Consider the following 17,697-nt stretch of genomic DNA (forward strand, 5'->3'; position numbering starts at 1 on the left):
TCAAGTCCTGGTGACTTATTCAACTTAATGCTTTCCAAAAGCTCCAGCTCAAACTCTCTCTTAATGTTTATATCCTCAAGCTTTTCAGTCCACTGTAAGTTATCCCTACAATCGCCAAGGTCCTTTTCCATAGTGAACACTGAAGCAAAATATTCATTAAGTACCTCCACTATCTCCTCCAGTTCCAGACACACTTTTCCATTGTCACACTTGATTGCTCCAATTCTCTCACATCTTATCCTCTTGCTCTTCACATACTTGTTGAGTGAAGTTACCCCCTTTGGTTCAAGAGCGTGATATTTGAGGTGTAATAACTGTTCCTGAACCTGATGTTATGAGGCCTGATGCTCCTGTACCTTCTTCCTGATGTCAGCAGCGAGAAGAGTGCATGACCTGGATGGTCGGGGTACCCGATGGTGAATGCTGCTTTCCTACGATTCATGTTGATGTGCTCAATGACAGACTGGGCCATAACCATTACTTTTTGTAGGGTTTCCCATTCAAGGGCATAGCTCACCTCAACTGTACCTCAAAGCAGAACCTACTGAATCACTACTAACCGAGTTAAGCATAAAGAGCAATTTGATACATGTGCAAGCACAAGAGATTAATTTAATTCACATCAATAGCTTAATTAATTTGGCACAGCATCATGGAACAAAGGGCCTTTTCCATTACTGCATTGTTCTGTGTTAAATATTCTGTGAGACCATGCTGGTGATCATTTTTAAGTATTCTGATTAGCTAGAAAATGACTTTTAGGTCATTAATCATGAAGCTTCCCCTTCCCCCCACAATAAGCAGAAATTCTACCATCTGTAAAAAAAAAAGTACAATCTAAAGAGTGAACAGGAGTAAAGCTGGATGGAGGTCAGGAATGAGATGTCATGGTTACACGTTCTGTACACACAATTTCTAGACTCACTTGTCAATGGCCAATATAATGTCACACAATTCACTGGAACTTCATTGAAAGTCTCATTTTGTTTGCACAATTACCCTGTATAAATGATGATAGCTCTGTTGACCCAGCTTGCAGCTCCCGGGTGGTTTGCACTCACTCATGGCACAGGTGACAAGCTGGAGTATTTCATTAGATGTGGCATGGTGGTGGTGACTGGTGACATGCAAACACTCCAAAAGGCTCCTTGTGCATAAAGTTACAGATACTACAATTTCTCTTACTTGTGGAAGGAAGGGGAGCTTCACGATTAATGATGTAAAAGTCACTTTATGACCAAAAAGCCATTTGGTGCACATGCATGCCACTACCCCCATCTTTCCCCCCCCCCCACCCCCAAACCACACGCAATGACTTCTGTTTTGAGGCAAGTACACTAAATTATCACATGCAAATGTTGGTGAGGAAATTAGGAACTTTCAGATAGTGTCTTATCATATCCACGGCAGCCTTTTCTACCACTGTTTTGTAACTTCAACGGCTTGAGGTCTTTAAACACTAGCTCACTTCCCACAGCAACAAACTTGATATGCTGCTCCCAATGGGAAGCACAGAGCTGCATGCTTAGTGAGTGATTGTAATATAAATGCCGCACTACTTATTTTCACAGATTTTACCTTTCTTCAGAAAATTCAAGTGAGCTTTAGTGCTTAATGCAGCACCCTTTTCAATCTCCAATTAAAAATTGGCTCAAATTTTGAAGGAGATGGTTTATAATAAAATCTTGCCCCTATTGTTTTCACCACTATTTTTCTGTATCCCAAAAAGAAACTAATTAATTTGCTTGTTCCTTATAGATCTGACAATTTACACATGCCTGGTTTTGGAAATGCTTAAAAGTTAAAAGGTGCTATATAAATGTATTTCCTTTTCAGATTGTTTCACCATTGATTCAAGTGTCTGTTTAACTCCCGGTTTCTGTTCTCAATTTGCTAGAATAACTCAATTAGAATAACAAAACTACCTGCAAAATCATACAGGAGCTTCTGGCATTGTCAACACTATCTAGCAGGAAGTGTGGGCACGTGGCCAAGTGGTTAAGGCATTGGACTAGCGACCTGAAGGTCGTGAGTTCAAGCCCCCACCGAGGGAACGTGTTGTGTCCTTGAGCAAAGCACTTAATCACACATTGCTCTGCAACGACACTGGTGCCAAGGTGTATGGGTCCTAATGCCCTTCCCTTGGACAACATCGGTGTCGTGGAGAGGGGAGACTTTCCGGGCGCAGATCCATGGTCTCGCAACACTAACGGATGCCTTTACTTTAGCAGGAAGTTCAACTTTTACCAGAATAGCATGTGGTAAGACATCATATTACTGGAGATTCACAGGCTGTAGGATGGAGGGAACAGATTTCCCATTATATTCCCCAGGAACACAAGAAACTGAAGAGATAGTGGACTCAGCCCAATACATCAAGACGCACACCCTCCCTCACCACTGGTGGTATTGACAGGAGGCGCTGCCTCATGAAGACAACATCTATCAAAGATTCCCCACCATCTGGGCCATGCCATTCTATTCACAGCTACCATCAGGCAGGAGATACAGTATACTAGAAGAACTCAACAAGTTAGTCAAGGAAATAAACAATTGGCATTTCAGATGAAGACACTTCATCATCCCCTCCATAGATGCTGCCTGACCTGATGAACTGAGCTCCACCAGCATTCTGTACGTTGCTCAAGATTTCCAGCATCTGTAAAATACTGTGTTTAGGAGGTACCTGAAGTCCCCACCTGGTTTGCCTGAAATCTGATACCATCAAGTTCAAGAACAGCCACTTCCCTTCAATTATTTGTTTCTTGAACCAGAAAAACGCTAAACACTAAAGTTAAGCAATACTGACTTTGATGACTTTACATTTCTTTGTTCCATACACGTTTTTGTAAAAAGTTGTTCATGCTTTTCTTTTGAATGCTACTTATATGATGATATTTGTCTGTGAGGTTGCTTCAAGTTTCTAATTCTACCTGTATTACATGTACTTGTGCGTATGACAAAAAACTCAACTTTGACTTCAAGATTTCTAATCTTTTAATTAAATTCTTAGTTTTAATGTTTTTAACAATACATTATATAGAAATATTTTAAATAAAATAAACATTTTTAGTATCTCTGGATGCCCAAGAAGTAAAACAAAACACATTAAGTTCATTAGCAGATTTTGACAGGAGAATAAACTCCACATAGGCGTTGCCTTAGACTGAGAGCTATCAAAATGTTACAGAATGGGCTTACTGGGATAAGCCTGTCAACATGACCTCACTACTTGATTCTAGGAAACGAGTCAGTAAAATCAGCTCTGCACATCTTGGTAAGATGTGTGGATCGGTGGCAACACAGGGTCTGTTCCAGCATGGTCTAGGACAGTAATGAAGCATCAGATGCTACCTTTCTAGACCTGCCTTCCAGCTACTGACATAAGGAACTCTCTTTCACTAGTGATAAACAGCTACAACAAGCTTTTGCCCTGGAAGGGCCAGCTTCCAACTGGAGCATGTCATCACAAGTGTCTGCACTCAGGCATAATTGGCTAACAGGCAGGTCAATGGTTGTGAAGTGTTGCTAAGAAGCAAAATGCTGAACTCCTGAAGCAGAGCAGCACTTTCATACTCTGCAATGCCAATTAAACTCTTGTGGGACTGGCCAGACAACCTGGCATTGCGGATCTGCTTTGATACATGTTAAAAATGAGACTACAGAGGCAGAGACTACACCAAGGCACAGAGACTTGGTGACGACCACCTTAAGACATTTTACTACTATTACTATTAGAGATACAGCATGGTAATACACCCATCTGGCCAAACAAGCCCACACCACCCAATCACACCCTGGTGACCAATTATCCTACTAATCTGTATGTCTTTGGAACATGGGGGGAAACTGGAGCAGCTGGAAAAAAAAACAAGTGGTCACAGGGAGAATATACAAACTCCTTCCAGACAGCAGCAGAATTGAACAGGGCCACTGGTGCTGTAATAGCATTATGCCTATGCCACACTACCATGGTGCCCCAATCTGAACAGGGTGGCACGGTATCCATCAACCTCTTATAGCTGTCACCAACAGCTGGCACAGTTGTACTATTCAGCCCTAGAATGAGCAGAAACGTAAGATATGCTGAGCTGTCCACAGATACTAAGCAGCGTGGACGGAAGGTACAGATTTTCCCAATAGACGTTGGCTGCAGAGGATTTGTGGCTACTTCCATGGTCAGATTGCTGAAGGGAGAAGCAAAGGCTGAATAACAACTCTAAGCCCCATATATGCTCTGTCCGCCAGAGAAAGTAGGATCTCCCAGTGGCCACACATTTTAATTCCACGTCCTATTCCCATTCTGATGTGTCTATCCACGGCCTCCTCCACTGTCAAAATGAAGCCACACTCAGGTTGGAGGAACAACACCTTATATTCCGTTTGGGTAGCCTCCAACCTGATGGCATGAACACTGACTTCTTTAACTTCCATTAATGCCCCACCCCCCCCCGTACCCTATCCGTTATTTATTATTACTTTTATGTATTTTTTTCTCTCTTTTTTCTCCCTCTGTCACTCTCACTATAACTCCTTGCCCATCCTCTGAGTTTCCCCCACCTCCCCCTTTCTTTCTCCCTAGGCCTCCCGTCCCATGATCCTCTCCCTTCTCCGGCCTCATATCCCTTTTGCCAAACAACTGTCCAGCTCTTAGCTCCCCCGCCCCCTCCTGTCTTCTCCTATCGTTTTGGATCTCCCCCTCCCCCTCCCACTTTCAAATCTCTTACTATCTCTTCTTTCAGTTAGTCCTGACGAAGGGTCTCGGCCCGAAACGTCAACTGTACCTCTTCCTAGAGATGCTGCGTTCACCAGCATTTTTTGTGCGTGTTGCTTGAATTTCCAGCATCTGCAGATTTCCTCATGTTTGCATTTATAAGCCCCCTACGACTGGAAGAACCACCATCCCCTTTGTCCAGCAAGGACAGACGGTGCCACCCTCAGTGACACGGTTGGTGGCAGGCACACTGGAACATGGCTGTCAACCTTGACAAAAGGCTAATATCTCCCCCGGAGATAGCCACTACCATCCTCAGACCAGATTTGGTCTTGTGGTCCAGCAGTCTGAAGGCTGTAGTAATCTCGGAGCTCACAGTGCCCTGGGAAGATGCAGCCTACAAGGCATACGAGTGGAAACATGTAAGATACACTGAGCTGACCACAGATGCTCACCGGCGTGGATGGAAGGTGCAGATTTTCCCAGTAGAGGATGGCTGCAGAGGATTTGTGGCTATTTCCATGGTCAGATTGCTGAAGGGATTGGGAGTCCCTTTCTAGGATTTAAGTTGACGAAATATCTAAGAAGGAGGGTGCCCACCTGATGACTCCTGGGAAGCATCTACCACCCACCAAGCCCCCCTCGAGATCTCAAGGCTATGACCTGAATTCGGATCTGCTTATCAAAGGGATTGAAACATCTAGTCCAATGAGCTCAAACATGGGAATGATGCCCTCTTGGCTCTACATGATCTACTGCACCAACTTCTCCATGCTCTTTGCCAACGTGTGCAATTTATTTGCCATTCTAAACAACACACAAAACATTTAACTATCGACCTACACCAATCTTCCCATGGGTTCTTACTTATCAGACTTTACCCATATCTTCTGACACAATACTTCCCCTTCTATGGCTCCAGCACATTGGACTTCCCTGCCTCCTGCTTGACCACAGATCAGTGCAAGAAAATTCATACCCCTAGTGTCTTTGCCTTCATAGGGCCAATATCTGAAATGATGCTGAGGGTTATCAGGCACAATTACACAGCTCCTTGGCCCTGATCGTCTCATTTTCACCATGGATATCCAGTCTCTATACACCTCCATCCCATATAGGGAGGGCCTTGAAGCTCTCTGCTTCTTTCTGAACAACAGACCCAACCAGTCTCCTTCATCTGACAGAACTGGCTCTCACCCTCAACAATTTCTCCTTTGCTTCCTCCCACTTCCTTCAACCCAAAGGTGTAGCCATGGGCACTCACGTGGTTTCTAGCTATGCCTGCCTTTTCATCAGCGACATGGAACTGTCCATGTTCCAAGCCTACACCAATATGACTTCCCAACATTTCCTATGCTACATCAACAACTACATTGGTGCTACCTCCTGCACTCATGTTGAGCTCGTTGATTTCATCAACTTTGCCTCCAACTTCCACCCTGCCCTCAAATGTACTTGGTCCATTTCCTGATCTTGATCTCCTTTCTTGATCTCGCTGTCTCCATCTCTGGAGACAGTCCATGTACTGATATCTTTTATAAACCCACTCACTCTCACAGTTATCTGGACCATACCTCTTGCCATCCTGTCACTTGTAAAAATGCAGTTCCCTTCTCTCAGTTTCTCTGTCCCCTGCACTTCTGCTCTCTGGATGATGGTTTACATTCCAGAACAGCTGAGATGTCCACCTTCTTCAAAGAAAAGGGCTTCCCTTCCTCCAGCATCAACGCTGCCCTCAACTGCAACTTTCCACCTCACACACATTTGGCCTCACCTCATTCTCCTGCCGCCACACCAGGGATAGAGTTATGTGCTGGACACAGAGGCTGGTGGGGTCCTCATCTACCACCCCACCAGCCTCTGCATCCAGCACATAATCCGCTGTAACTTCCTCCATCTCCAAAAGGATCCCACCACATCTTTCGCTCCCACCCACTTTCTGCTTTCTGAAGGGATTGCTCCCTTAGTGACTCCCTTGTCCACTCATCCGTCTGCACTGATTTCCCTCCTGGTACTTATCCATGCAAGCGGAACAAGTGCCACACCTGCCCCTACACCTCCTCCTTCACTACCATTCAAAGCTCCAAACAATCCTTCCAGATGAGGCCACACTTCACCAGCAAGTCTGCTGGGGTGATCTACTGTATTCGGTGCTCCCGGTGTGGCCTTCTGTAATTCAGAGAGACTCAGCGGAGATTGGAAAACCGCTTCGCCAAGCTCCTATGCTCTGACAGCCAGAAAAAAGCAGGATGTCCCAGTGGCCACCCATTTCAATTCTACTTCCTATTCTGGCATGGCAGTCCATGGCCTCCTCTACTGCCATGATGAGGCCACACTCAGGTTGAAGAAGCAACACTTTATATTCTGTTTGGGTAGGCTCAAATCTGATGACATGGATATCGATTTGTTGAACTTCCAGTAATTGCCTCCCCTCTCTCCTTCACCATTCCCCATTCCTGGTTCCCTCTCTCACATTATCTCCCTACCTGCCCATCACCTCCCTCTAATGCTCCTCCCCTTCCCTTTCTACAGTGGTCCTCTCTCCTCGCCAATCAGATTTCCCCTTTTCTAGCCTGTTATCTCTTTCACAATCAACTTCCCAGCTCTTTACTGCACCCTCTCCTCCCTCCCAGTTTCACCTATCACCAGCTATCTTGTACTTTTACCTCCCCTCCCTGCACCTTCTTACTTGACTTCCACCACCCCCACTTCATTTCCAGTCCTAATGAAGGGCCTCGGCCTGAAAAGTCGACTGTTTACTCTTTTCCATAGATGCTGCCAGGCCTGCTGAGTTCATCCAGCATTTTGTGTGTGTTGCTTTGGATTCCAGCATCTGCAGATGTTCTTGTGTTTGTGACAATTACACAATGTGCTGCTCTGCCTTCATGCTCTTCTGTCATGCCCTCCCTCCTCCACTGCCTCTAGTGCAGGGGTTCCCAAACGGAGATCCACAGGCCCCTTGCTTAATGGTATTGGTCCATGGCATAAAAAAAGGTTGAAAATCACTGCTTTACTGCCTTTGTTGTCAAGCCTAAAGCACTAGATGTTGGTGCCTCTCCTGACAGCCTACAACAATAGAGAAAGAAAGAAAGAGCATTGCTAATGAAAATATGCTTGTGCCATTTTGCCAAGATCATAAGCTAGGACTGTGATCTTAATACAGCAACAAGAATTGTTTGAATGAGCCATGCAGCAGAGGATTAATGAAGCAGGTACATTTCAAGATAAACATACATTTAAAACCAAGATAAAGCTTACTTATTAAATGCAATCTGATTGAACTTTATGTACTCAATGGAAAAAGAAACAGGGTGCTTCCACTGAATCATGAGAGTCCAAGTACCATGAAATACACAGGTACATATCGATATGGATTTGAACCATAAATTTCACTTAACAGATGGCTCAAAGGTAGAAAACCAAATCGAGCAATTCAGGAATCAATAGTTCAAAGTCTGTCATTTTAAAAGGCACAAGCTCAGCACTGCATTATCATCTTAGCGTTGCTACCTTCAATACAACACACTATTTTGTATTACAAAATATGATGCTGGAAACTGCATAGAATCAGCATGATATAATAGAGAGAACAGATTTGGGGTGTATGGGGTGTCAGGGAGGGGTAGCACCTCTGGTGGGGGAACACGTCACGTCCTTTTCAAGGCAGTTCACCTTTGGTCCCCACCTGGCACTCAGCTCTCACCTGTGGCTCCCTGTAGCTGTTTGCATGTGACAGCAGCCACACCCCGGGCAACGGCTTCGACAAGCCGGCTAAACCAGGTGAGGGTAGCCGACGGGTCTCAAACCCTCGGTGAGATAGGGAGTTGTCTATCCCAGCATGTGAAGACAGACTCCGGCGGATTGAGCAGACGAGACCAGCGGAAGGTCCAACGGTCAAGAAGGCGGTCTCTGCAAGCGTCGTGGAACGTGTAGAGCAGGACAAGACACAGAAGACGTCCTGGTCATCCACTGCGCCTAGTCCCATCCCCAGCCGTCTCGACTCTGTCTTGCCACTGGATCCAGATGGGAATTGGGAAGACAGAGTGAGACTGACGCTGCGCTCCCTCACTTAAATACAAATCACACGGTAGTCTCGACACCATCATAATAGTGTCAAGGTCCTCACTGACGTTGACGATGGACGAACACACATAACAAAGACTGACAAACATCCAATGGGCAAAAGAGGACAAATTGTGTCAAAAATAAAAAAAGTCAGGCATTGTACACATTTTATCTGTTATCCATACTGTATTTGCTAAAATAAAATTAAATGTTGCCCTTTCCTCTTCTTCCTAGGGCCCTGGTAAAATGTATCCTAGGCTACTGTGGAGGGTGGGGGTAGTGGGCATGAGTGGAGATTTCCGGTGCCCTGAAAGATATTTTTAAAAAGGTGTCAGCTGACAGAAGAGCAACAAATATGGGAACTGTTAATCAAAAGAAGTACTGGGGATAAGCTAGGTCAAAAAAAGGCCCAAGAGTCCATCAGCAGAGTGGGGAAATTATTACAAGACAATAAGGTACGTAAGGATTAATCTGCATTTTAAAAATCAGGGCTTAATCATAGATTTGATCGTGGTGATCCCATCTGGTGAATTTGATTGATTTTTTCTATCAAGTAACAACACGTGTTGAGAGCAATACAGCTGATGCAGTCTACATGGACTGTACTTTTGAGAAAATACAACTTTGGAAACTGGTCCAAAAAAGTCAACGGGCATTAGACCTAGGGCAAATCAGCAAAATGGATCCAAAATTAGTTTGGTAATAGGAGGCAGGGGGTGATGGTACATGAATGTTTCTGTGAAGCCTGTGACCATTGATGTACCATAGGGATTGGTGATGGAACCCTTACTTACACATATTAATGATTTGTATACTGCATGAATGGAGAGGGTATGGCTGATAAGTTTGCAGATGACACAAAAAACCAAAGGCGTTGATAGTGAGGAGGCTACAAAATGATTTTGGTGAGTTTGTTAGATGCACAAAGCAATGGCAAATTAAATTTAATCCTAAAAAGAGTGAGGTGATTAGGAGGACTAACAAGGGTAGGGAATACACAATGAATGGCAAGGCCTTACAAAGGATTGAAGAACTGGCGGACCTTGGTGTACGAGTGTAAGGATCCCTGAAGGAGGCAGCAGAGTGGTGAAGGCAGCTCACCAGATACTTGTCCTCATTAGCCATTACACTGGACAAGACCCAGCTGGAGTACGGGTTGCTCACTATAGGAAGAGCATGATTGCACTGGAGAAGGTGCAGAGGAGATTCACCTCAGTGCTGCCTAGGACTGGATGATACAGTTATGAGAGACTTGGTTTCCTATAAAAACTAGAATCTGAGAGAGAAACAAGTATACAAAATGATGAGGGGCATAGAGAATAGAAAACTTTTCCCACAGCAGAGGTCTCCAAAAGTCATGGGTACAGGTCTAGGGTAAGGGGTAAGAGGCTTTGAAGAGATCTGTGGAAGAACATTTTCACTCAGACAGTGATTGGAGTCAGGAATGTACAGCCTGACTGGATCGTAGAGGCAGATACTTGTACAGCATATATGAAGCATTGCACGGCCATTTGATTCACCAGTGGATGGAAGGCTCGGATGGAGTACTGGTAAATGTCATTACAGATAAGTAACTGATGGTTGGCATAGACATGCTAGGCCGAAAGGCCTGCTATTTTGCTGTACGACTTAACTCTAAGTTCACAAACACAAGGGTTATGTAGCCTGACCTTGAGCAAAGTTTCAAATTTCATAGATAACGTCAAGGGTGTTTACTTTAACTTTGCTATATTAGCTGCCTAAATAATTAATGCTTTAAAGCAACTAAGTCAGTCACCAGCAGGCTTCATTTATCCTTCTCTTACACAAAATTAACCTAGTTTTGTTCAGACTAACTACTCACAGTCTGTCCTGGTTAATCTTTCAACTCACCGCAAGAACAGCCCATTTCCTCAAACAGAAACTTCATAACTTCTGCTTACAAGTCTCTGCACAGCTTCGCCAAGCATCCCCCTCCAACTCAGCACTCCATTTCTATTCCACCAGCTGAATCCATTCCTCCTTTTTTATTGACTCATCAACACTGAGCCTATGTTCATCAGTGGTACCGGTCTCACGTTCCTGAAACCCCCACACCATTGCATCTCTCCTGTTTGCAGAAGCCTATCTACTTAATTTGATCATTCAGTACCTTCCTTCACTCTCCTGCATGCACTGACACAAGAAAGCAGCATCCATCAGCAGAGACCCCCACCACCCAGGTCAAGCTCTCTTCTGAAGAAAGTACAAGAGCCTCAGGACTCACACCATCAGGTTCAGAAACAGTTATTCCCGCTCAACTATCAAGCTCTTGAACCAAAGGGAATAATTTCATTCATCTTCACTCATCCCGTCACTGAACTCTTCCCACAACCTATGGGCTCACTTTCAAGGACTCTTCATCTCATGTTCTCGATATTTATTGGGTACTTATTTATAATTTCCCCTCTCTTTCGTATCTGCACACCTTGCTGTCTTTTGCACATTGGTTGTTTGTCCATCCCATTGGGTATGGTCTTTCATTGATTCTATTACAGTTCTTGGATTTACTGAGTATGCCTGCAGAAAAATGAACCTCAGAGTTGTATATGGTTTCATATATGTACTATGGTAATAAACTTATATTGAACTTTAAATTTGAAGGCTGATTACAAACTTGGCTGTCTAGATATACAACTTAAACGGCTGAAACCATTGCCTAATGCATTCCTAAGCACTGGCTGGCTAACCTGCTTCGGAACAGGCAAGAGAATAGTGCCAGAAGGCAGTGAAAAAAATTCTTCTAATTTTGCATTTGAGGTGCCAATGTAATTTAAGCCCAAGATCATCTTGAGGGCACCTTTCTCCTTAGAAAGACCAGGAGCAGGACCTGGAGAAGCCAAATGTCTCCTCTGCAAGCCCACAGGCAAATCATGTGGCTCTCGTACTTTGGTCATCATCTTCCCCCACCAAGTTAGATGTCATCCCGACCACGCAGATGGTGTTGAGCACAGTTCCTTAGGATCCCTGCAGCACCCACCTAACAGTGACTTCCTACTTCTATCTGTCAGGTAGGTGAGCTCCTTGGTCAAACATTTGAGGTGTGGGGTGGAGAAGAGAAAGAGAGCATTATTTATCAGCCTCATTGGAAAGCTGGACAGAACTTGTCACTGGAGTCTTATCTTCCTTATTGTCTCTTAACAGTTCCTTGATGTCACTTGTTGAATCCAAACCTCTGTAACTATATTCTTTAAATAATACGATATATAATTTACGCCAAGTTGAACACTTGTTTATGAAGATTTAAATTCAAAAAAGAAAACCAAATCATGGTTTCAATACATGTATCAAAATAATGAAGGAGTGGTTTCACTTACGCAATAGCCGGCATATAATAGCTAAATTTCTTAAGGAACTGAGTGAGATCAATTGGTTCATCATATCCAATGTAGCACATAAGTTCTTCCACCGTGTCTGCTGGCAACTTAATTCCTCGTTTTCTAAAGAGAGGATATAGATGATTATCCAAATGGTTCTTGTTGCTTACATAATGTTCATTATTACATGTTATATAACTTCAATAATGATTATGTAAAACATATTGTGGACATAGAATTTGAGACAGCTACAGTCTTTTGCAAATGGGACTTTCATGAACATTAATCAGTCTGGAACGTGTTTAAAGCAGTGCAGGAAATTCAGTCATACAGCCTCTTTTCTAGCAAAAGGGCTTGTTTTAATGCCAACATGCAGATGATGAGAAAACTGTTGCAAAAGTGGGGAGAGGATAAGGGAACCTAATGGTGGAGGCGGGGTGGAATGGAGGAACTGTATACAGACTGGAAGTACTGTAGTTGTGGAGATAATGGATGAATTTTTGGGTAAGTATTGTAACTTTCAGCTATATATAACAAGAGATACAAGTTGAAAGAGGGCGGCAAAGAAAAATTTACTAGTATGCAGCCACCGCTGGCATTCCCATGACCTAAAGCAAATAAAAGCCTGCCAGAATGCTACAGGCTATAAATCAGTCTAAAGTATATTCTGCGCCAGATTGCAAGGTTGTCTAAAAGCCTGGTTAAAGAGGAGAATGTTTAGAAAGGGCTTGGAGGAGGAATGGCAGATGGATGGTTTTGGGAAAGGAATTCAGACTTGACACTGAGATGGCTGAAAGAATGATACCTATTGAAGAGTCAGAGAGAGGGGAGAGCAAGATGCCAGGTGCAAAGTCACACGGAGAATGAAATTAAGAAACAGAAGGTATTGCAAGACCCAGGAGGAAGGTGTGTCAACATGGCTTGGTAAAGAAATGTTTAGTATGCAGAATACCAAGCTGATGCAGGATAGGATAAAGAACAGGTCAGCAGAACAAGCCTAGGTGCAAATAAATATAAAGAAAATCCAAGGAGAAGTAGTAACATGGAAAGGAGAGAGCTGTAGATCTTTTGACATTTTCAGAGGTATTTGTACATTACTGGAACCTACTCCAGCAACATTCTTCTCATGACTTGATAAAGATGAACCCAAACAAGGTCAGATCAAAAGTGAGACAACAATGTTAATCCTGTCAAATGCTACAACAGAATGATCAATGTCATTGCAAGTGGAAAAGGCATCATAGCCTTGCACACAAAACCTGTATCATCTGTAAGAAGCCAGCCTTATTGGTGATTGTTGCCACTTCTTCCCCAACTACACCCCATTTTGAATTTGAAGGTGTAAAGAAGGCATTTGATCTCCTGTAACTCACCATTACCCAACCCCAGCACACTAAACTCAAAGAGCAGAGAGTCAAAGTTAAAAAGACATCCAACCATAAAAATGGTTGATGCCTTTTGCTGGGAGTTTTGGCTAGATGTCTCATTGCTTCACCCTACTGACATGCTCTGAATCTGAAAGTGAAACCCAGTACCCAGTGATCCTTCTTGCTGATATAACCCAAATGCATCAATGCATGAATCCAAAGCACAAGTCATATACACTTAATTGAAGCAATTTGGGGATGATCAGAGAATGATTCATCTCAAAAGGAAGTGACATACATTTAAATGCTAAAGTTAACTCCTCTAACCAAAACTCACACTGGAATCTGACGTCACGAAAGTTTGTCACAGTTCAGATCTACAATTATAGATACTGGAAAGATAATCAACACAAATAGAAAACTATTTATAATCATACCTGCAGAAACAATCGGGGTGAGTATCCTGTGTTTAACTGTATGAATGCACAACTAGCTTTTTCCACAATCATTGAATATTCACATTTTCCCCTCATGCTACATTCAATCTACTTCTATTAATTCAAAACTAATGCATTTTAGATAAAAGCATTTATTGAATGATTTCAATTCAAATGAACGGATATTTTCACAATATCTTTGGAAGGTGACTACCTTGGGAGCTTACTACTTTTACTGCTGCAGATCAAAATGATTATAAAGATAAATTTTGAATATAAATGTCATTCACCACTGCTTTTCTATGACAAGTACACAAACAATGATTTAAGGTTACTAAATAATACTTAATATTACTATAAGGACATTATGAAACATTTTTATTCAAGCAAACGGCTCCTGGAAAATGGAGAATATACAATAGGCTAGAAAATTTTTGTAGCACCGTATGACTTGCTTCTTATGAAATCCAATCACTAAGCAGGATTGGTGATTTTTTTTTAAAAACGGGCATAAGTCTATTCTGCAAATTTAATTCAGTTGCTTAGTACACACAACCACAGACATGAGAAAGCAATAATGCAAGAGCACTATCATCAATTTGCCCAAGACAGTTTGCATTGCCAAAGTTCCCTAATGAAAATACCAAGAGGGCTTGCTGACTCAGAGATACTCACTCACTCCAATGTAATTCCCCTCCATAGACTCCTGACTTGCTGAGTTCCTCCAGTATTTTGCAAGTATTACTCAAGATTTCCAATAACTTCAAAATCTCATGTTTACAATGTAATGTTAGATTCAGCCAATTTCAAAACAAAGCAAAATATGACATTGTTTTTAAAATCACCAATTTACTCCCCAGCTAAATTTGACACACTGTGTAATTCCTTACTTCTTTTAATAATTGCTTAGAGACTGGACTTTTAGCTTGAGATCACAACCCACAATTAGGCACCCATGGTCACCCCAAGCCCAAATTCACCTGCCCCAGAAGGGGAGGGACCTGTTTGTTGATGCAGGCTGTGTCAGGATTCAACCAGTTTTGGCAGCCAAAATTCCACAACCAAATCTGAGATTCATGTTTGACAACCCTGTCTCATTCTCCCACACACAAAATGGGCATTGTGAGGTGCTGTTGACAATAATATTTCTGAGAACCCAACATGAACACTAATGTAGAGCTATTCCAGGAGTTTGTTTTCTTTCCCATTTGTATATTTATCCAATTAGATGACTTTATGGTATTGGTGAGCCACTGCCCTGAACAGTAAGAATGGTATTGAAGTCCAGGAAAAATATGAATGGCATTAGGAATGGCATAAAAGTAATGACATAAATTAATCGACTTAGTATAGAGCTGGTGGAGAAATTAACTGTTTTCCATGAGCTGACTGTTTCCATTCCAGGGCATCGAAAGAAACAAGGAAATATGGACAAATGAGTGCTCTTGAGATCTGCCCGTTGGACTTTCAGATGGTAATTCAGAAGGCTTTGCTCCAGATGTTATTGAAATACAAAACTGCAAATAGCCTCATTAAGTGGGTCAGTAATTGAGGTTAAGATAAAGGAGATTATATTTGAATTGGCAGCACATTACAAACACCATTTTCCAGCAATCTGTAATTACTGCAGAATTTTTCATCATTCATACTTATTTAGTTGGATGACTAGAGTATTGCATACCAAACACTGTAAACTGCACTGTTCCATAAACTCTGTTAATATGCAGTCAAAAGACTAAAATTAAGAAATAAACAGTATGAAAACTGGCAAGAGAAGATATACAAACCCATTTTCTCTGGACATTTTTTTAAAATATTCAGTAAATAGGCCATGTGCATAGACAAAGGTAATTAAAAATAAAAACAGAAAATTGTTGAAAATCTGACTAGGTCAGACAACATCAGTTGAAAACTCAAAATGCTTCTGGTCAATATCTTTTTATTCCAAACTGCTGCGACCTTATTTTCTACATCTCCAATTTCTTTTTTTGTTTTTACTCCAGCATCTGCAATATTCTGCATTTTGGAAAGGAATTATGTGCCAAGATAGACAAATCTTTAAATGCACTTTTTTAAAAAGTCAAAAAGGATAATAAAAGTTTACATTTTATTACATGGGGTCTGGAATACAAAAGGGAAGCAGTTGTACATAATCTTGGGCGTGCAGCAGGAAAGATATAAGAGTGTTTGAAGGGGTAATGAGAAACCTCATAGCAATTGTCCAATGTCATAAAGATGATGTGACGATGATGATGATGATGTCGACTCAGGCTTGAGAGGCCAACAATCAGGCATTTTCATGTCTTTCCGCAGATCGGAACGCTGTGTGGGGAGCCACTCCTCACACAGACATTTCGCAGTATTTTTCTTTATTTTACGAGGTCGAGTTGCGAGCTCAGCACTCAACCCGGCACAGATGGAAAGCATACTCGAGAGTGGCCCGACTGGATTCGAACCTGGGAACCTCCGTTCTGGAGTCCAGCGCTGATGTTACTGCGCCACCAGCCGACAATGTCATAAAGGGTTAAATTATAAATACAGGTTGCATAAACTTGGTTTGTATTCCCTCTTGAAGAGATTGTAGATCAGGGGTCCCTCACCTGTTTTGCACTGCGGACCGGTTTCATATTGACAATATCCTGCGGACCGGCCAACCGAGGGGGTGGTAGGGTTGCCAACGAACAAGAATAGCAGTCAACAGGAATTCTGCAGATGCTGGAAATTCAAGCAACACACATAAAAGTTGCTGGTGAACGCAGCAGGCCAGGCAGCATCTCTAGGAAGAGGTGCAGTCGACATTTCAGACCGAGACCCTTCGTCAGGACTGAAGAGTAGCAGTCAAATACGTTGGGTTTACTCCGAGAAAAACTACAATGACCATGAAGCCTTGCGCGGGCACCAGTGTGCATGCGTGTACGTGCCGATTTTTTTCTACAAATCGGTTTTGGCGATTCTGTCGGGGGGGTGTTAATCACCAACGCAATATAGGTGATAAGTGGCTAATACACTCAATTTTGTTTCTAAAGGGGTTTATCTAACAAATTTAATATTAAACACACAGCGCATATTTTCCTCGCATGAATATAGTGATAAGTCAATTATCAGGGGAGCTTGAAGTAAGTGTTGAATGAACTTCCAGTAGAAGTGCTACAGGCAGGTTCAATATTATCATTTAAAGAAAAATTGGATAGGTATACGGACAGGAAAGGAATGGAGGGTTACGGGCTGAATGCAGGTCGGTGGGACTAGGTGAGAGTAGCGTTCGGCACGGACTAGAAGGGCAAAGATCGCCTGTTTCCGTTCTGTGATTGTTATATGGCTATATAAGTCAATAGCATCATAACATTTTAAGTAACGTTTGGATATTAAACACACAGCACATGTTTTCCCCGTATGAACGTATAAAATCATTGCAACACACCAATATCGCTGAATCAGTGGGAGCCCTGGGCTTGTTTTCCTGCAACAAGACGGTCCTATCGATGGGTGATGGGAGACAGCGATACTCGAAGGGGGTTCCTTATGTCCAGTCTATTCCGCAGTTTAGTTTTCGTTGCATTCATTGCAGAGATATGTTGGAAATGGAAGCAACGTTTTCATGCTTTCGTGGCTATCTCAGGATATTTAGCCTTGACTTTGATCCAGAATGCCGGCAGAGATGTTATGTCAAACATGCTTTTCAGCCTGCCGTCATTTGCAAGCTCGAGGAGTTGATCTCCTTCCCGCGCTGACATGGATGACACACGGGTAATGACCTCGTGTGCATTCAAGCTCAACAG

General features: G+C 42.7%; 1 protein-coding gene across 1 annotated transcript in view; it reads right to left on the reverse strand.

The window, feature by feature from the left end:
- Window positions 1-17,697, reverse strand: part of ada (adenosine deaminase) — a 71,931-nt gene that overhangs the window by 38,741 nt on the left and 15,493 nt on the right. The window contains exon 3 of the mRNA XM_063041425.1: window positions 12,115-12,237. Coding sequence (XP_062897495.1) covers window positions 12,115-12,237 — 123 coding nt within the window. The remainder of the gene's footprint in view (window positions 1-12,114; window positions 12,238-17,697) is intronic.

Source organism: Mobula hypostoma, chromosome 2, assembly GCF_963921235.1.
Source record: "Mobula hypostoma chromosome 2, sMobHyp1.1, whole genome shotgun sequence".
Classification (NCBI taxonomy): domain Eukaryota; kingdom Metazoa; phylum Chordata; class Chondrichthyes; order Myliobatiformes; family Myliobatidae; genus Mobula; species Mobula hypostoma.